Source organism: Lutra lutra, chromosome 4 (genome assembly GCF_902655055.1).
Source record: "Lutra lutra chromosome 4, mLutLut1.2, whole genome shotgun sequence".
NCBI lineage: Eukaryota > Metazoa > Chordata > Mammalia > Carnivora > Mustelidae > Lutra > Lutra lutra.
The window spans coordinates 159552657-159574596 of NC_062281.1; the positions used below are offsets into that span (position 1 = coordinate 159552657).

At 35.3% G+C, this 21940-nt stretch overlaps 1 protein-coding gene across 3 annotated transcripts in view; it reads left to right on the forward strand.

Moving 5' to 3' along the window:
* Window positions 1-21344, forward strand: part of SPATA6 (spermatogenesis associated 6) — a 145285-nt gene extending 123941 nt beyond the window's left edge. For all 3 annotated transcript variants that reach the window (XM_047727507.1, XM_047727505.1, XM_047727506.1), the window contains 2 exons: window positions 7151-7242; window positions 19154-21344. In XM_047727507.1, coding sequence (XP_047583463.1) covers window positions 7151-7242; window positions 19154-19334 — 273 coding nt within the window. In that variant the 3' untranslated portion in view covers window positions 19335-21344. The remainder of the gene's footprint in view (window positions 1-7150; window positions 7243-19153) is intronic.
* Window positions 21345-21940: the final 596 nt, after the last annotated feature.

Genomic DNA, 21940 nt, shown 5'->3' on the forward strand with positions numbered 1-21940 from the left:
TTTTTCATTGTTATTTCTTTTCAGCACTTTAATTTTGTACACTTAGCTGTGATTTTCTCTTGTTTTTATACAGTTTGGCCTTTGCAGTTCTTCTCAAAAAGCAATGTTAGACTTGTTCCTTGTGTACCATATATATGCTTCTTAAGGTCTTTTATTTTATTTTAACTCCTGGGCATTTTCTGATGGATATGTTTTATATTATGAATATATTCAAATCTGTTGCATGCATGTTTATTTTCTTAATACACCATTTATGAATAAAAGTTCTTAATGTAGCCCAATTTTCCTCTCCTTTTGGTTAGTGTTTTGGTTAGTCCTTTCTTTATATCCATATAGGACAACTTCAGCTAACCATGATTCTGAAGATATTCTCCCATTAAAAAAATCTTTTATCATGTTGCCTTTCACATTAGATCTACAGTGTATGTGGATTTGATTTGTAAGTATAATGTGAGACTTGTGTGAAGGTTTATTTTTTTCCCCTATCTTTATGATCCATCATCTTTTTTCAGGTGGCCATTTTTTTCCTTTCTCTGTTTACATGGAAATAGTCCTGGGTTCTTTTCTGTTCCATTGGGACTGTATATATATGAGTGTCTTTCTGGATTTTCTTCTGTTTCATTGGCTTCTCTCATTTTGTAGTAACATCATACTTTTTCATTTGTTGTAGGTTTATAATAATTCTTGACATCTAATGGCTACAGTTCTTCAGGTTTGTTCTTGCTTGCAAGTGATATGGCTATTCTTTGTTCTTTGAATTTCCATCTGCATTCCAAAATCAGCTTGTCTGTTTTAAAAAACATGCTATGATTTTTTTTATTTTTTAATCATTTTTATTTTTTATATTTTTAATTTTTTATTTTCAGCAGGCATGGACTGCATGGAGCACTGGGTGTGGTACAAAAACAATGAATACTGTCATGCTATGATTTTGACTGAGCTTACATTGAATCTGTGCTTTAACTAGGGGAGAACTGACATCTTACCAATGTTGAGTCTTCCAATCCATGAATATGGTGTCTTTTAAAATTAATTTAGAGATTTAATTTCTCCCAATTATGTCATAGTTATCATAGTTGCATTTCTTTCAGTAGACTTATTCTTAGATGTTGGATATTTTAATGCTACTATCAGTTGTATATTTTGAAGTTATATCTTCTTTTTGGTTTTGGTATAATGACTATAATAGATTTTTGTGTAATGACCTTGTATCCAGTGACTTTACAGTCACATATTAATGTTAATATATGGTACTTCTTTCATGTTTATATGTATAATATAGTCTGTAAAGAATGACAGATTTATTTCTCCCTCTTTAGTCTTTATGCCTTTTATTTATTTTTCTTGCCTTATTGCACTGTGTAGGGTTTCCAAAGCAATATCAAATAGATGTTGTAAAAGAGGGTATCCTGTCTGGTTTGCCATCCAAAGAGGAAAGCTTTTTATAATTCAACATTAAGTATGGTGTGTGCTGTACATTTTTTGTAGGCATTCTTTGCCAGATTACAGACATTCCTTCTGTTTTTTTTCGTTGAGTTTTTTTAAATTTTCATTATAAATATATGAATTTTTTGACATTGGAATGATTAAATGCTTTTTCTCTTTGTTTTAATGTGGTAAATTGCTTATTTGGTTATTCAAATTTTAACCCATGCCTGCATGCTTGGAACAAAACTCTTGATCATAATTTATTTATACACACACACACATACACACACGCACACACACACTATTGGTTTTGATTTGGTAATATTTTACCTAGGATTTTTACATCTTAGTTAGTGATAGTGATGGGTCTATAAGTTTCCTTTCTTTTAATGTCTTCCTTAAGTTTTGGCTGGCCTCATAAAAATGATTAGGGAGTGGGGCCTGGATGGCTCAGTTAACCATCCCACTCTTGGTTTCGGCTCAAGTCATGCTCTCTTGGGTCATGAGGTGAAGCCCCGCATCCAGCTCCCCACTTGGCAAGGAGTCTACTTGAAGACTGCTGCCCTTCCTGCCATTTGCTTGCTCATACTCTCTCTCACTCTCAAATAGATAAATAAGTCTTTAAAAAATGATTTGAGCACTGAGCATTATACACAACTGATTAATTATTGAACTCTACATCTGAAAATAATGATGTACTATATTTTGGTTAATTAAATTTAAATTATAAAAAATGATTTGGAAAATACTCCCAATCATCCTCTGAAGAGTTTGTGTAAGATTATATATTTCTTAAATGTTTTAAATAAGCCCATCTTTGTAGGAGAATTTTCAATAAAGAATTTACTAATTTTGTTTCACTGTAGCCAGATAACATACTTTGTATTATTTCAGTCCTTTTAAATTTATTGAAACTCATTTTATGGTTTAGTGTATGGTCTCTGCTGAAGAATTTTTTTTTAAGATTTTATTTGTTTGTTTGACAGACAAAGATCACAAGTAGGCAGAGAGGCAGGCACGGGAGAGGGAGATGCAGGCTCCCCGCTGAGCAGAGAGCCTGTTGCGAGGCTCGATCCCAGAGTCCTGGGATCATGACCTGAGCCGAAGGCAGAGGCTTTAACCCACTGAGCCACCCAGGAACCCCTCTGCTGAAGAATTTGTTGTATATATTTGAGAATAATGTATATTCTGCTAGTCTAGAGTGTTCTGTAGATGGTAGATCTAGTTGATTCATAGTGTAGTTCAAGTCTTCCATTTCCTTGTTGATCTTCTGCCTTGATTGTTCTATCCATTGTTGGAAGTAAAGTACTAAAGTCTCCAACTAATATATTGTAGGAGTTTTTCATTCTCATATTGTGTGAGTCAGGATTCTCCAAGGAAACAGAAGCAAAAGAACATGTGTATGTGTATATGTGTGTGTGTTTATATACATAAACACATATATGGAGAGAGGGAAATTTTAAGGAATTGGCTCATGCAATTGTGGAAGGTTGGTGAGACCAAAATCTGGTGAGGTAGGCTGGATACTCAGGGAAGAGTTGTAGTTCAAATCCAAAAGCAGTCTACTGGCAGCATTCCTTCTTCCTTGTGGGAGATCAGCCTTTGGTCCCTTAAGGCCTTCAACTGACTGGATGAGGCCCGCCCACATTATGAAAGTCAAAGTCCATTCATGTAAATGTTAATCTCATCCATAAAAACCTCATGGAAATGCCCAGAATAATGTCCCACCAACATCTAGGCTGCATGGCTGAACCAAGTTGACATACATAATTAACCATCATACATACCTTTTCACAGCCCCCCTCTAGCAATTTGTCAAAGTTCCCATTTAAGTGTTCTTTAATTGGTCTTCCCTTCAGACTTTGTTATTCTTTATTACAATTATAAACCAGGTTATAGAATTAGAAAAACCCCGGGGTGCCTGAGTGGCTCAGTTGGTTACATGTCAAACTCTTGGTTTCAGCTCAGGTCATGATCTCACTGTCATGAGATAGAGCCCACAGAGGCTCCATACTCAGTGCGGAGTCTGCTTCAGATTCTCCCTCTCCTTCCCTGCTCACACTCTCTCTCTCAAATAAATAAATAATTCAGTTCAAATCAATTCAAAGTTGCCCTTCAACTTCTTATCCCTTTGTCTTTAAGCAGTTCTACCTAAGTTTTCTCTATGTTATGAATTAGGAAATTAAAGCCATTAAGGCTAACTGATTTGTGCAGGGTGATAATGCATATTAGAACTATTTGAATTCTTGTCCTTGTACACAATTCACTATAAATAATGTATTGAATTTGATAGTAATAAAATATACCATACAGGTGTTTTAACTATGTATGAGAATTTCATTTCTTTGAGAATGACAGGTGTATATTTTATTTAAACACTATATAATTAGTGAGATTGCTTGCTGCCTTTTAGTTCTAGTTATGTTTTAGACTAACCACCTTTGTCCCTAAATTTTTCATTTTGCAAGCATGAGTAGATAGCAGGGGTAGTCTAAGTAAGATGTCAATCACATGTATAAGGCATAGTGATCATTGATGAGAGGAATCTTAAAAGAACATTTAATTTAGTGCCGTTTTAGGGAAGGAGAGCCCACAGCTTCTTTTAATAATGTTTACTTTATTAATGACTTTTGCTGGAAGAAAAATGTTTCTTCCTGGAAATCCTGAGAAAGTTTCTTCTGAGCTATATTATTTCGGAACACCCTCATAAAAAAACAAGTAGATACTGGCTGAAAAATAGATACAGCTGAAAGTTTGAGCCTAATTTTCATATAGGAGAGTAATCTAATGGCTTGGGATGGAGATTTTTATTTCATTTGCATTCTAGGAGGCAGTATAATGTAAATCAAGTTAAATCTAAGTTTAAATTTCAGTTCTGCCACTTAATAATGTATGACTTTGGCCAAGATATTTAATTTTTTTGGATTTCACTACCTCCTTTTTCATAAGGTTATGAAAGGCTTAAATGATACACATGTAAAGAGAACCTAACATAGTCCTAGATACCTTACAGGAACTCAGCAAATATTGGTGTCATCCGTTTTTTCTGTATTTGTATGTTGGAAAATGGGAATGTTGACAAGAAATAAGACTGGAATCATTTCTCCTTGCCCTAGGGATGTATTTCCTGGCACTAATGAGAATGATATATCTCTTCAAATGCTTGCTCTACTGATAGTTAATACCTTATAATAAAGTGTGATTTTTTTTACCTCTTTACTTTTATATAATTTGAACTTTAAAAGAAAGACTATACCAGGACTCTTACAAGATAGATGTATTTGTATTGAGAATATATTAAATGTCACAAAATATAGTCTTAAAATTTGAAGGGAATAACCATGAAGATCACCTGGTCCTTTGTGTTTCCTGGGGCAGAATTCTCTTCCATGAACTTCTTGAACTAGATGTGTATCAACACTCTGCAAGAATAATTTCAGTAATTATGATCTTACTTCCTCTAAAGACCATCATTCTGATTTTAGAATGCTCCATTAAGGCACCTGGGTGGCTCAGTGGGTTAAGCCTCTGCCTTCAGCTCAGGTCATGATCTCGGGGTCCTGGGATCGAGTCCCACATCGGGCTCTCTGCTCTGTAGGGAGCCTGCTTCCTCCTCTCTCTCTCTCTCTGCTTGCCTCTCTGCCCACTTGTGATCTCTCTCTGTCAAATAAATAAAATCCTAAAAAAAAAATAGAATGCTCCATTAATTAGAATGTCCTTCCCTATTTTTTTCCTTTGCTCTCCTTATAATTCTGCCCTTGCTCCTTATTACCTGTAGAGCTTCACAGAATAAACAGCTTTGTTCCACAGGTTCCACAGGAACCATATCTTAGTCATTTTTTTTTATCTCATAGAATAGTAAGTACCCAACTCAAAATAGGGTTTTATTTAATGAATACTTAAAGTTCAGATTTTTTTAAAGTACTTCTGTATTTTTTTATATATAAACTTTAAAATTTAGTCAACATTTTTTATTTCTCTTGGTCAAAAATTATTTTTTTCAACTGTATTGACAAAATTAAACAAGGAATATTGATTTATGCTTATGTATAATACCACTTATATAATCTAGAAATGAATGGCTTTTTCTAAGGAAAGGATTAAAAATTAAATATTATTTACATCTCTTTCATTCATTCCTTCTTGTAGCACAATCTGTTTCTGAAGATTAAAAACATATTACATTTTTAAAAATTTCTTATACTTTATTTTGTAGTGTCTTTTGCACTCATTACAGACAATATAATTCTCTGTAACGAGACAATTACATTGTCTGTAATGTTAATGCTCTACTTCACTGATTCATCAGACTGTACAAAAATAACCAACATCCAGCTATATGATACTTAAGAACAAGTTCTAAAACCTAATGATAAGGAAAAATGGAAAATAGAAGGGCAAATTTATGCCATCCAAACACTAAGAAAGCTATTTAGTTACAGTAACTGTAAATCAAAAAAAGTTAAGGGGAAAAAAAGCATTAATAGAAACAAATGGAGTTATTTCATAATTATAAAGGGTTCATTCACCTAGAAGCTATAACAATTCTAGATATATATTCACATTTTCTGTGATTTTTTTAAACTTGCTCTATATTTTATTGCTTCCATTTTTTAAATTTTATTTTTTTCAGTGTTCCAAGATACATCATTTATGCACGACACCCAGGGCTCCATGCAATCAATACGTGCCGTCCTTAATACCCACCACCAGGCTCACCCAACCCCCTACCTCTCTCCCCTCCCAAACCCTCAGTTTGTTTCTCAGAGTCCACAGTCCCTCATGCTTTGTCTCCCCCTCCGATTTCCCCCAACTCCCTTCTCCTCTCCTTCTCCTAATGTCCTCTGTGTTATTTCTTATGCTCCACAAGTAAATTAAACCATATGATAATTGACTCCATTGCTTCCATTTTTTTAATTGAATGCTCTCTTCCAAATTTCATACCATCAGCAAATTTTTTAGAAACATTTTTCTTCATTATCTTTATTCAGCTGATTTCTCACATAAAGTAAATGACTCCCTTATTAAAACTAATCTTTATAGCAATTGATTTGTGCTTACTGGCTTCTTTTGTTATCCAGTTGTCTTTATGTCTGTTCCTATCTGACTAAGGGACAACAAGAATATTGGCTAATTGTCGTGAAAGATATTTGATACTAAATTATATGGAATTACCATACATAAGAACATAGTTGCAGTGGATGATATAGTTTACAATCTATTTCTTTAGAATTCTATAGCTATGGATTTTGATACCAACTACCTTGCCCTTCATTTTTGCTTCTTGTGGCTTATTGTTGCGTTTTGGCTTATGAATAATAGGTACATGTTTGAATGCTTACATTTGCATAAGTTTTCCAGGTACTTATTCCTCAGAGTGCAGGAACAATCTTTCAGGAGTCACATAACAATGTGTAAGATATTACTATATATCTTACTACATATCTTGACACAGTATCAATTCTTGTTCATTTATTGATACAGGAAAACATCTACCAGGTATCTAGTCTTTGATAAGCGTTATTAGCAAAATAAAATAAAACTATACTTTATTGAGCAGAATCATGAATCATGAATTCTCACCTACTCTTTTTCTCTTTCCTAAGAAATACAAGCATTTAATTCATTTCTTATAATGGGGAAGAGGGAGAGCATTTCCCAAAGAAAGAGAGGCATCATTTTAATTATAAAATGAATTAATGGAAATCTTTAAACTTTTCAGGATGAGAGAGATCCAGAGAAAGAAGATGAACTGGAACTGAAAAGAGGTCTTTTATACAGAGACTCTGCTTATGACAGTGACCCAGAGTATAGGTATGAGCTGGATTAATGCAGTGTGTTGAGATCTTTCTCACAGTTGGCATAAATATAACCTTTTTAATCTGCCTGGATTTGTGGGAAATTTAGACTCAAATTGATAATTATTTATTAGTAAGTTTTATTTTTAACTATATAAAACCTATTAAAATACTTTAATGATTTCATTACTGCAACTTTTCAGTGAAAACAAATATAGTCAATTAAGGGTGATACTGTCCATTTTACTTAAGATTTTTTGGGTATTTGACTGTCCTGCAAACCCACATATCCAGGGCTTATTTTCAGGTATATTTATTCTCATTCAAACAACAGTTGCCATAATTTTGGACCATGAGTGAGCTTGTTTTTAATAATACAAGAAAAACTGTTCTTCTAGCCTAACATTTCAGAAATGTTAGTAATAACAAAATTTTTGCAAGATTTTGCTAGCAAATATCATGAAGAGTTTTTAAAGCTCTGTGTCAGTTGCCACAGAATGTGATATTAAAAGCTGAGTGTAAATTGTGAGTTTAAGTAACTGAAGGTTCTCTGCATCCTTTGGTGTTATACCACTGATTACCACATGGCTTCCACCTTCTGAGTTTCCTGAAAAACAAGTATAAGAAAAAAAAAAAGCTCCAGATAATGGAATATGTCTTATTGCTAACTTGAGTTTTGGACTGAAGTTTCTGATCTTTACCCTGATAAGTTAGGCTAGATATTCTGTGAACATGTAAGGACTTCTCTTGCCCCTTACACAGAGTATAAATGTGAACTCCTTTCCCAAAGCTACTGCTTCCCAACCAACAGGCAACCTGGGCCTCCCATCAAGGGAGTAGCATATTACAGACGAGTTTGAAGAAACAATCCAAACAGGAAAAAGGAGATCCAAGAAAGTTCACACCTCAAGGAAGAAGACTTTTTACCTTTTATTATTACTATTATTTACTTAAAGATTTAGTCTCCAGATTGCTACTATATGGATTAGCCTCTCAATTTTAGTTCTTAATCTATATAATTGATTCTAATTTGGGTAAGAATGGATAGGATTGGTAAAGGAAAGTGATTTTCATACTTTTCGTATGAATAATAATTACCTGGGTTGCATCTTAAAAATATAGAGTTCTCCTTTCTACTCCCTTAGATTCTAAATCTTTACATAGAGGGGTGAGACCTAGAAAGCTGCATTTTAAGAAATATCATGGATGCTCCTAATGCAGCTAGTGTAAGGACCACATTTTGAAAAGCACTGGTCTGTATTTAAAGTTCGCTGTAAACCTCAGTATTGGTTCTTTTTCCAGTTCACCAAGCAATGTTACTGGCTAAGCTTTTGATTACCTGAGACTGTTTTGGTACCCCTCAGGTAAGAGTTAAGCAGAGTATCAAAAAAGTTCTGCTTATACATTTTTTTGAGATTCATTATATTCCTTGCCAGTTATCTTATATACACATTTTTTTAAGATTTTTTATTTATTTATTTGACAGAGAAAGAGATCACAAGTAGGCAGAGAGGCAGGCAGAGAGAAGGGGAAGCAGGTTCCCCACTGAGCCAAGAGCCCGATGTGGGACTCGATCCCAGGACCCTGGGATCATGACCTGAGCCGAAGGCAGAGCCTTAACCCACTGAGCCACCCAGGCGCCCCTTATATATACATTTAGACTGATAGAACCGAGTGGTCAGAACTTCAAGACCTCTTTTATAAGAATATATTTTATATTAGCTCCAGAAGCTATTGAAATGATCAGGATATTATTTTAGTTTTATCCCTAAGACATATTAAATATTCAGCCAAGGAATCACTCTCATTCTACTTTCCATCTCAAAGATGAGAGAACATGCACTCGAAGTCATCACCCATTGGCTTGCCTTAAGGCTTCCATCAGCAGACAACAAGAGGTGATTTGGGGTCTTGGCTTAATATCACCCCTCTGCAGACACAAATTAACACAGAGGTCCTGAGGAAGTCTGCATGGACCCCTGGAATGGCTGAGTGAGGAGCTCAACAAATCCTCTTCCCCAAAGCAACAACTAGACAGAAGAGTCAGAAACAATAATTTTAAGACTCTAAAAATTGAAAGGCATATAACAAATTGAGAAGCACTTATCAAGAAAATCTACTGAACCTCAGTAAGGGCAGTAGGAATCTGTGGCACTTTGCCCAGAACTCCTGGTTCCCAGCTCCTTGGGGCAGTCCTGCTGAGAGAGCTGCAGTGTGGCTGCCAGAGGAGACGGGCTATATGGAGCAGAGCATGGGAAATCCCATGTGCACGGAGATTAATAGAAACAACAATGATCCCACTGGCAAGCAGTAAGGAAGGCTGAGATCTACCTACTTGTTGGTACAGATAAAGATCCAAGGACCAGGTCACCAGAGTTGGTCTTGATAAAGTTGTACTTACTCTAGTAGTCTGGAACATTATGTTTATGTGTAAGGGTGTAAATAAGTCCAGGAGAAACTGGAGAGGCCCTTAGGGAGCCACTAGTCCATGGCTGAATGTGAGGCCTTGTGAAGGCAGAAAGTAATATCCAGGGCAGGCTTGCAAACTGGATAAACTTTGAATCTGTATTCCAAGTCACACATAGATCCATTGGCAAAAGATGGAACAAGCCTTTCTGACCAATCAGTTGCTAGTCACCAACCTATGCTAACCCAGGGGCAGCCCCTAAGAGTACAAGCTTAAAAGTAGAAACAATCATTTTTTTAAAAAAGAAAAGGAACAAGAGACATACAGGGCAAGGGAAACAGACTTCAGGCATTAGTCCAGGCAGGATACTAAACGAATAATCAAAAACAAAAAAAACCTGGTAAGGTCAAAATCCAGAGTCTTTGCAGTTTTTATCTAAAATATTGTTTCCAATAAAAAATTGCGAGACACACAAGAAATAGGAAAATCTAACCCATACAACTGAAGAATGAATTACTATAAACTGTCTTTGAGAAGGCTTGGATATTGGATTTAGCAACTGTGTTCAAAGAACTAGAGATCCTGTTTAATGAATTAAAGGCATGTATAATGGCAGTGACTCTTCAAATAGAGAATATTGATAAAGAGATAAAAATTATTTCTTTCATGTTTTGCTTCAAAATTATGCCTAGGACTCCATGATTGATCTTATGATCTACATGTGCACTGTGGTTATCATCCATGGAGCAGAGCAGAGAGGCCGTGCTTTCTATAGGAGGAGCAGAATGGGAAATTGGAGTGCCTGTTACTGTACACGGCAGCCTGTGCATGCTAGCTGTCCTAGGTCTTCTGACATCTTTGGTTATAAAATTCATTTGGAAGAAATCTCTTTTATCAAGGAGTTGTTAAGTAATCTTTTACTTAAAGTGCTTTGGGGTCTGGAGCCGGAGTTTGGGAAGAACTTTCTACCTGTGCTGACCTCCCTCTCTCTTATGTGTTGCCTATATTTTAGGAAATTTTAGACCTTCACGGGATAGCCTTGCCAGTGCCCAGGGTCCTAGTGTGCTTTTTAGTACCTGCTCTGTATAGCTCAGATTTCTTCAGTTTTCAGGGTGTTTAAATTTCTCCATATTGTCGTGTACTTCTGGCATAACTGTCTTACTTGCACGTTGTTCCTAATTAAAGACCAGGCATGAGTGATCCTTCATATAGATGGGAGTTGGTCACAAAAAGAGAGAAGTAAGGATAAAAATAATTTTAAATTCATCATTAAAATGTGAATTGACCTGTTTTGACTATTGTCTGAAATTTTTAACCATATTCTTTTATGGAACTAGCTAGTGATATAAACTGTTTTCTATTTACTTATGCATATTTTTCAGGTTATTAAGAGTAGAAATATGCTCGATATAATGTTTTAATTATGAAATTATTTGTAACTGAGTAATTTAAATTTTGACTGTATATATTTTTTTATCTTTATAGATTCCAGTATAGTTAATATACAGTGTTATCTTAGTTTCAGGTGTACAATATAGTGATTCAGTAATTCTGTGCTTCACCTGGTGCTCATCACACGTGCACTCCATCATTCCATCATTTCCATCGCCTATTTCACCTATCCCTCACCCCCTCCCCTCTGGTACCCAGCAGCTGAGTATTTTTGAATAACACAGGCTTGACTCTAGTTTTCATCTCTTCCCTATCGGTCACTATTTGATTAATCTGATGAATCTACTAAGATATAATAACAGCCAAAAGGCTGTCTTTAGTATTTAACAAATAGAAGAAAAAATCTAAATAATATACAGACTTAAAATCTCTTAAATAACTAAGAATAAACCTTCATTTTTAAGTGAGATAAATGTTACTTGATTCTAATTTGAATTCACTGGATCCTGTGTTATTAACTCAAGTATCTTAAAATCCTTTTTCATTAAATACTTAAGGTTGAACTTTTCTTTTTAAATAAATTTTGTCTAGGGGCACCTGTGTGGCTCAGTGGGTTAAAGCCTCTGCCTTCAGCTCAGGTCATGATCCCCGGGTCCTGGGATTAAACCCCACATCTGGCTCTCTGCTCAGCAGGGAGCCTGCTTCCTCCTTTCTCTCTGCCTGCCTCTCTGCCTACTTGTGATAGATGTCTGTCAAATAAATAAATACAATCTTTAAAAAAAAAGTTTAATTAAATTTTGTCTAGAAGGTATATTGATATTCAGAAATATTGGGGGTGCTGCATATTTTTGTGATTTTTCAAAGTGTCAAGATTGCAGCTTAGGAGTCTAGAAAATTCTCTGATGATTAAGACAGGGCAATGTTGTATTCATTTTTTAAAACAAAAATATGACCTTGGTAATTAGACTTAATATCAATGCGAGGGCATGTCCAATGTTCCAACTTGTTGCCTGCTTAAAAAATACTACTAAGCAACCGGAATGGTTTTAGGACTACCAAATCTTGGCAGACTGATTTAATTTTTTAAATAGATCATGAGAAAGTAATACATTAAGTACAACTTTCAGTAAGAATTATGATTTTATGACATTCTCATAAACAACTAGGCAGTTATGGTCTGAACTAATGTTAGGTGGACTGCTGGTTGGATGATGACATGGAAGAGACTATTACAGCAATCCCAAGTTAGATTCAAGAGGCATAATAAGTAGTAGTTCATGATGATATGCTTGAACTGTAGTTGTCTAAGCTCTAGTGATAACTGCCATTAGGAATAAAAAATGCATTTATTATTTTATGTAACCAGGGCAAAACAGGAAAATCCTCCTGAAGTATCACAGCTGTGCTCTTCATTAAATCAGTTTTATGTGTAGTTCTCTTTACTCCAAGTATGGGAGGGAAGTCAGAAAAGAATAATAAAAATAAATGAGATGGTCTTTATGGGTTTACCCTGCATTCATGAAACTGGATGGAGGACTTAAAATAGCAGTTTAAAATACTATTTTTTTTGTGTTTAAATAAAGAGCACTTGTCCCCTATATACATATTACTAAAAATAATGCTTGAGAATAAGGAGAATTTAGAGTAATCTTGATTCATTCGCCCACTCAGTAGAAATCCCTTCTGTGTCCTCCCATTGTAGGCTTATTATTCACTCCAAGATAAAATTATTTGACTTCTAACAGTTAAATCTTACTTTATTCTTACCTCTTCAGATGTACCTGGTATTTTATGATACTCCAAACTGTTTCATGCCTTGATTCTCTTATAATACGATGCCCGGAATAACTTCTGTCTTCTTGTTTATGTAATGAACACCTACTTATTCTCTAGGACTAAGGTCAGGTTTTTCCCTCTTGTGAGATCCTTTCATGACCTCAATAGACTGTTAGGCATTTTCTCCTCTATCCTGCCACTTCCTCTCATGTATTTCATTTGAATTGGCAACATTTTTCTCATAGTAACTATTTTATTATGTGTCTATCTTGTCTTCTATTAAATGTGAGCTCTTCTTGAAGGCACAGATATTTTACTTATCTTTGTTTTTGACAGTCCATCAAAGTCTTTGACATGTAATAGTTCAATTTCAAAAAATTGTTCCACTATTAAAATTAGGTTCTTTATTAATAATGATCAGTTACATTGCTAAAATTCCATCATTTAAGTAAACTTATATTTTGATTGTGGTATTTAATAACATGTTTAGATAAGGAATCAAGAAAGGAATTAATAACAATGAAAGCTCTTAGACTTTATTTGTTGTCAGTAGTTCATTTCTACACATTCTTAGTCATGGAAGGGGGGAAAAAAGACCTATAAGTAACCAGTCTTCAGTAAATTTCTCTGAATATACTTCTTTTACAGTTTACTATATAGTTTCTGCTGATGATAAAAGAAGATAAATGGCAAGATGCAATTTTTTTCCTTAAACGTTTTTGTTCCTATAGAAAACAAAGTCTTGGGGGACCTGGGTGGCTAAGTCAGTTAAGTGGCTGCCTTTGGCTCCAGTCATGATCCCAGAGTCCTGGGATGGAGCCCTGTGTCGGGCTCCCTGCTCAGCGAAGAGCCTGCTTCTCCCTCTCCCTCTGCCTGCTGCTCTGCCTACTTGTGCTCTCTCTCTATCCCTCTGTCAAATAAATAAATAAAATCTTAAAAAAAAAAAAAAAGAAAAGAAAATAGAAAAGTCTCTAATTCAGTGCTTTCTAATGATAGTTCCTAGACCAGTGACATCAGCATCACCCTGGTATTTTTAGAGATCCAAATTCGTGGACTCTAACTCAGTAACTCTGGAAGCGAGACTCAACAATCTTAGTGGTAATAGGCCTTCCAGATGACCTAATGCATATTATAGTTTGAGAACTACTGCTATAATTTATGTCTTTAATGACATTTCACCTTTATTGGTATCTTTAAAAATACAAAATACTTTTCAGATTTTAATAAACCATAATATATCCTCTTCCTGTTACATATTCTAAACCCCAAGACTTTTGAGTACTTCCATTCCTACTTTTCATCCATTCATCCATCTATACATCCACCCACCTATATGTCCATCCATTCCAGTGCCTCTACACATACATCACATCCTTAAAAATATTCTGTGTTTTGTGAATCAAAGTTTTGCTTGATAGGAACCTTTGTTGGGTATTATGGAAAAGATCTTATCTCTTTTATTATATAAACATCTTTAATCATATTGACTCTTAAATCACAATTTTGAAATGTGGAATGTCATCTTTAAAGTCACTTTCAGCTCTGATTTTTTTTTTTAGTACAAATGGCCAGTAGCCAATTTTGTAATCTTCATGGCCTTTTAATTATTTCTTTGAATTAATATTTTGGGGGTAGCATATCTATCGTACCTTCTGACCTTCTTTTCAATGAGTATTGAGGTATTTTGAGATATTTTGTCTGAAGACTATGTATAGAGTAGTATATGCTTGGCCTTCATTTGACATAGGAAACCCTGATGTAGGAAACATCAGGGTTTCAAGTGAGTTCATTCTTTTTGAAGCAAAAAATTACTAATGTCCTTTGTCTCCTAGTTCATGCTAAACTTTCCAAAGACCTTTCTCTTCTTTGCATATATGCTAGGCCTTATCAATACCTAGGAATTGAAGCTGTGCAGTTCTTGGATATTATCCTGGTCTGTTCTTTTTTCTCTTTTTTTTTCTTAATAGCATTATCATAATTAAATACAGGGCTCCCTACTTAAGTAGCAAGAGTAAGTTAAAACAAAATGTACCACATTAATAAAATATTATCCCCATTTTGAAAGTAACCATTTGATAGTATGTAGTACTGATGCAGTATTTTGTAGAATTTAGTAGGAATTCACTAAAATGCTTTGAATGAATGAATGCTGAAGACACTCTTGGTAAAATAGAGAACTATAATTTTTAAAAGCCTATTACTATAATAAAGCTTTTTAGAGTCACTTACACATATTAAACTTACTAATATATTCAGTAATGAAAATCAGAATTGACTCAATATGTTCACAGTTCATTAGAGATTTAATGCTTTCATGTCTGGAAGTAAATATCATTTTTAGGATTATGATACTCTTTTAGGATTATGATACTGCACCTATCTGTGGACCATATTAGGACCTGTTCTGTGTTCACATCTGCTTTGAAATTCAGACTTGCAGGCTGAACTAATTCCTAAATTCTCTCCAGAGAATTACAATATTCTTTATTAAATTGAAGAACTTTGCAATTTTAAATAGCAAAAACTCACTGCCAAATTTTACGAGCTCTAAAAGCATTAGGATGTATATTTTGGCCACTTTAACTCTTCTTTACAGAACCTTATCAGCTTTACATTTGCTTCTAAAAAGCTTTCTGAATTTTATTCATTCATTGCAAGCCACGGAGGTGATACTTTAAGGCAGCTTTGAGACATGAAAAAAAAATGTATTGTCTAATGGAACCAAAGCCGTAGCAAATCTGTGCCAGGTAACATTAATTATAGTAATTGATGATAGAGGTGGTAATTTGGTTTACAATCTCAGAAGAAATCTACACAATGTTTTTTAAGGTTAGCAGCCGTGCTGCTGCTTTACCTCTCTGAGTGTGGGGTAGAGGTGTATGTTAGAAATTCAGACTTCTGTTCAGTAGTTTATCATAGTAGAACTAGCCTGGCAACTAAACAAAACGTCGAATTCAAAAAAGAACATTGTTAGCTGGCCATCAGCATGTAGTAAAGTCAATGATTGTGGAAAAAGAGATAAGGACAAACCTGTGTTTTGTGAAATTTTAATTAGTTCATGACTTACTACAAAACAATACAACAAATAAAAACAACCAACCAAGCAAAACGCAACACTGTGGGATTCCTAAAGTAGTATGAGGGAACACAGGCAAATGCCTGGGCTGGTAGATATGGTTGCAGAGGCACAAAAGATGTAGAAATGTTTGTTAATACATTTGTGGGTATGTGATTTCCCTATCATTTGATTCAAACAGTAAAAAAAAAAAAAATGACAACAGGAGTGAAGCTTGGTGAAAAAATATCTATGAAATCAGAAATTATATTCAGTGGCTAGATTATTTCTTCAGCAAAGCTAATGAAAGAAATGTAACTATATCAAAGCAAGAACACTAAGACTTGGCTAAGGCCCTTTGAACAATTTTAAATATTATACTGACATTATTAGAAATTGTCTTAATTATCCCTCCTTAACTGAATGGACAAGATAGAAGTAATAATAGTCATGTTTTAAAACACTCTTGTTATTCCAGAGACTCTATCATTTTCAAAATTTTCCAGTGTGAAAGAGGCAGCACCCAAGTGTGAAGAAAGTATGATAGGATCTAGTAAATATAACTAAAAAAAATGAGGTAAAATTTCATTTTAGCAAGGCCATCAGGAAGTAGAGAGACCTATTGTCATGGTTCACAGAAGTGAATTTTTAAAAACATATCACCTATTTACTCTTCTCCTACCCCCTCAACCCCCCATGTTGCATCATGGACGGGACTGGAAGAGATTATGCTGAGTGAAATAAGTCAAGCAGAGAGAGTCAATTATCATATGGTTTCACTTATTTGTGGAGCATAACAAATAGCATGGAGGACAAGGGAAGATGGAGAGGAGAAGGGAGTTGAGGGAAATTGGAAGGGGAGGTGAACCATGAGAGACTATGGACTCTGAAAAACGATCTGAGAATTTTGAAGGGGTGGGGGGTGGGAGGTTGGGGGCACCAGGTGGTGGGTATTGTAGAGGGCACGGATTGCATGGAGCACTGGGTGTGGTGCAAAATAATGAATACTGTTATGCTGAAAAAATAAAAATTAATTAAAGAAAAAAAAACATATCACCTATATTACTTGTAATAGGGGAATATATTTAAGGTTTGTGTATCCTAAGTAATAATAATAGTGATAATATGATAAATGAATACCCTTTACTCACCATTCAGCTTCATAGAACATTAGCCGTACCTCTAAAGCCACCTTATGCTCCTAGCCAATTTCACCTCTTTCCATAGAGATAGCTGTTGTTACAGCTTTTCTATTGTTTTTTCTTTGTAGTTATACCACACATGAATCTATCCTTCAGCAATAAGTTTGTTTAATTTTCCTTGTTTTAGACTTTATATAAATGTAAGAATAACTGTGTATTGTTTAGAATTTGTTTTCTTTTTCACCTCATTTGTTTTTCAGTTTCACCTACATTGATGCATGTGGCTATAGATCATTAATTTTCCCTGCTGCATATTATATCATTATAGGCACATACCATTTTATGCATATCTGATCTAATCTAAATGGATATTTAGGTAGCTTCCAGTCCTTAGCTTTTTTGCAGAGTGTTATTATGAACATGTCTGTACATGTCTCCTGGTACACAAGTGCGAGAATTTTACTTGGTTACCCAGGAGTGGGATTACTGGCTTGAAACTGCATATTCAACCTTATTGGGTCATGCCAAACTCTTCCAAAATGAGTGTATAAATGTTCTCATCACTTTACGTCCTCATGGACCACCATGTCAGGCTCCAAGAATGATAACCCAAACTACTACATGCCTTTTTTCATGGTGTCTTTTATTGTGTTCAGGTGTTAGATTGACTTCAGGTCAAATAGCAAATTCTTCTTACAGATACACAGCCCTGAGAGTTCCTGTTTCACAATTGACAATAGAGGTAACATCATTGGACTGATAAGTCAAGGAAGAAATTGTTTGTTGGAAGTGAGATTTCAAATGCATGAATAAAATATTTGTGGCATTTAATAACCAGAACATACAGTTTTATATGGTACAAACTTCATAATCTCTATCATGCCTGAGAGTCTTACCTATAACAAGTAATTAATTTCTTGAAGTCAATTATTTATTTAAGAAAATAACTCAGTCCTTGAAAAAGTCAATATTTTGTTTCTGGCAAATGATATGTTAGGCCCAGAACTTAGTATTTATGATAGTAAACTTGTAACTTTGGTTATGTTTTTATAAAAGTACTATCAGACTTTCAAAAGGAGTTGCCTTTTCTTATTACCATTATAATCAACTTAGTCCTGGTCTATTTCATAGCTTCCTATCTATTCTCTCTTTTTTCTTCAAGATCCTCAAAATTGGATCCCTGTCACTTCAAATACACTTTTTGGCCTTGTTTTCCATTTTCTAGAAGTTGTTCATATTCAGGCTAATTTCCTGCTTCTCCTTGAGGACAATAGCAGTGTGCCATAGTGGAAGGGGCCTCAAGACCACAGATGTGGTATCTCTTTCTGTTCTGCCAGTCACTAGCTGGGTGGCCGTAGGCAAGTCCCTTGACTGAGCCTCAGTTTCCACAGCTACCAACTTCAGAGTGTCCTCAGATTTTTAGGTAAATGTGAAGTACCTAGTTGTTTAGTGTCTTGTGGTTAATAACGTCTGTGTGCAGAGTCAGCACTATACTATACATTTTACACATATTATCTTTGATTTTTTTAAAAGATTTTATTTATTTATTTGACACAGAGAGAGAGAGAGCAAGAGAGGAAACGCAAGCAGGGGGAGTGGGAGAGGGAGAAGAAGTCTTCCTGCTGAGTGGGCAGCCCGATGCAGGGCTCTATCCCAGGACCCTGGGATCATGACCTGAGCCAAAGGCAGCTGCTTAACCAACTGAGCCACCCAGGCGCCCCTTGTCTTTGATTTTTAAACAACACTGAAGAAAATACAGTAAAGGAAGCTGAGACCTGGGATGATTAAATAAATTGCCCCAGGGTCCACAGCTTATAAAGGAGCTGTTACCCAGTTTCAGGTCTGCCTGACTGGGGAAGCCGGGAGCTCTCATGACTGGCCTTCCCACAGCGTCTGCACCCTGCTTTCACCACATCACACGAATCTCTCTTCTCAGAATTCTTCGTAACTCTCTCAGGCACAATTTTCACTTTAGTGTTTTGTAATAGTTTCATACAAGTAGGGTCACTCTTTGAAGGCAAAGCCCTTATTGTCTTTTATTTCTCGCAGCCCAGAGTATCACACACTCATAAAGTACTCAGTAAATATTTGAATTATATAATACTACCTCTCATTGAGTTTCACCAGTTTTAATATTTTATATCCTTTTTTATAGCTCATTTCAGCAGCCACGTGGCCCTCTCCATTTGGATGATGGTGAATACTGGTCCAACAGGGCAGCCTCTTATAAAGGAAAATCCCACCGACCCATCTTTGAGAACAGCATGGACAAGATATACAGGAATTTGTACAAAAAGGCCTGTAGTTCTGTTTCTCATACACAGGAAAGCTTCTGAGACCATCCATGATAAACTGTATGGGTGTCTGTGTCAACTTCTCAATGAAAATGTTTGATGTGATCAATATCTGTATTCTTTTTTTTTAAACAGGTGGTTCTGAATAGTTAGATGTGAATAAGTTTATTGCTTCAAATGGTAAATTATCACAGGCAGTCCTTTTATTTTTAATCACAGACGAGAGTGCTCTGTTCTAAAAGTCAAAGCTCTGCACCATAATCACAGCTTCCAATCTGATTATGAGAAGGATGTTCTGCCACATATAGCTCATATCTCCATCTACAAATCCCAGAATAGATTCTCTCTAGAAATGGTCTGCCTTAATCACCTTGTGATTTTCTTTTCATCTGCTTGATTGGTTATCTTGTATAAGATTAATATGGACTCCTTTTTCTTGGTAATGAGCAAAAAAGATATACTATACAGAAATTAGTTTCCTAAGTTTAAAACCCGGATTTTACTAGTATTTTCTACTTAGTTCTCCTCCCCAAAAAAGGCTCCTTGTACTTCTTAGCTAATAAGAAATAGGTTTTTTTTTTTTTTAAGTTTATATAATCATCCACTTCCTCTTCTTTAAAAGAACTAAGTTACCTACAATACGGTCAGCTAGAAATAGCAGTGGCCATGTGTGACCCAAAATGTGAATAACTGATTTTTAAAAATAGAGTTCTTTGCATGATTTTCTTTTAAGGTCCTATCTCTTGGTGCAACCAGATTCAGAAAATAGCTTTTGTTAGCACGTAGAAACTCAGAAAGAATAAAGGGATTATATTGTATTTAAAACTCTTTAGAGTTTTCATAGGTACCAACTGACCCAGGAAAGTAGTATCTTTACCTAAAGGACACTTTAAACCATAAAGGGGAGTAAAATATTATACGGAATGCTTTGTACTGGAAAATCCGGTAGTTGATAAAATTAGCTCCTCTCTACCTGCCTTATCCACCCCTGTGAGGCCAGTGAGTCTTTGAAGATATGAAGAAATTGGCCACCTCGTATTTATCAGAGTAAGTGGAGGGAAAGTAGAGAATAGAAAATAAGTAAACTTGGCTGACAAGCTCGAAGAGTTGACTACAAGGTACTATTCTCTCATTGACTCTACCTATGGTTAGTTTTACAGTTATGATTTTAAAAAGAAAAAACTGAACTCCATTTAAGTTGAAATTAACATGTAAAATTGAGTGATTTGTTTTGTATTAGGAGAAAATATGTAATATTTGTTATATAATAATAGGATTTTTAAACTTCATGTTTAGAGTGTTCTGGCATGGCAATTAGGGATGTATGGGAAAGCGCGCCAGAGAAAGGGGCCAGGAGGCCTAGGCTTTAGTTCCATCCTGCCATTCTCCTGCTGAGTCTCTTTAATTCTCTGGGCCCAACTCTCCTCAGCTATCAAATGAAAAGAATGAAGTGGATCAGCATTTCCTGAAACGTTCTGTGGACTTCTAGTCTAAGAGATGGCTGTGGGCATATAGATACAGATGTTTCATTAGTCATATAAGCTGAGGAGACTCTATGCATGAGATTCACACTCCCCAACTTAAAGAGTCATAAGTAGGAAGGCAGGAGTGAAAGGCAGTGCTATCGATACTGGAACAGCCATTCCAGACAGAGCTGTCTGGGCAAACTAGCATGTATGGCTGATAGAGTAAACACTGGCTTGTTGGAGGCACTAAAATATCCTGGCATAACCCTCTTTCACTCTAGCATCTGGTCTGGAGTCTGACACATAATTAGTGCTCATTAAATATTTTTTGAATTAGCCCAGAATTTCCTAAGTGAGCGTGTAGCAGTATTTGTCATTATGGCGATCCTTCCCCACCCATCCCACCCCCTCAGCTCCCCACACTCCCTTTCAAGTATGCCGTCCTCAGGTTCATGTAGACACTGTCAGGGAAGTAGTACACTACGCAATCATGGAGTTACCCCCTGGCTGTAAGTTGTAGGATGGCATTTTGTACAATGAGCTTTTGAAGGTCAACAATGACTAATGCTTTTTTTGTTTTTTAATATCATCAGTGAAACTTAGTATGTTTTGATTTTGTTTTTGTTTTACATGTGGAAACAAATGAAAAATTCTTCCATTTAAAAGGTCCTGCTTGGTGAAAAGCACAAATACGAACTTCAAAGAAAATTTCACTGTCATAGAAAATCTCCCAAGTGAATAATTACATCAAAAGTTAGCTATTACACCTATTTCTGCCATCAAAGGGGAACTTAAGAATATGATATTCTGAAAGATATTCTCCTGTGGATTACATTTGATTTCTCTCTGAAGGATCAGATGAAAATTTCCAGATATATCTAGTGTCTTAGCTAAGTATCTATTTCCATTTCCTGGGGGAAGGAGTGGTCTTTGTTGCTCTCCCTAACTATTACTATGAATTCTTATGTTAAATTATTTTTTAAGAGTAAAACCTTTAAATACTAATAGTTGTCTTTTCTCGTTGTAAGAAGCAGAATGATGCAGTTATTTCCTTAGCCTTTTAAAAATATTTCTTATAATCTAGTAATAGTCATTGGATTTAATATGAAAGATAAATTGATCTTATTCTTCCTTTTAAGGTATTTTTGTCCTTTAAATAAAAAGAAAAAAGCCCTGGGAATT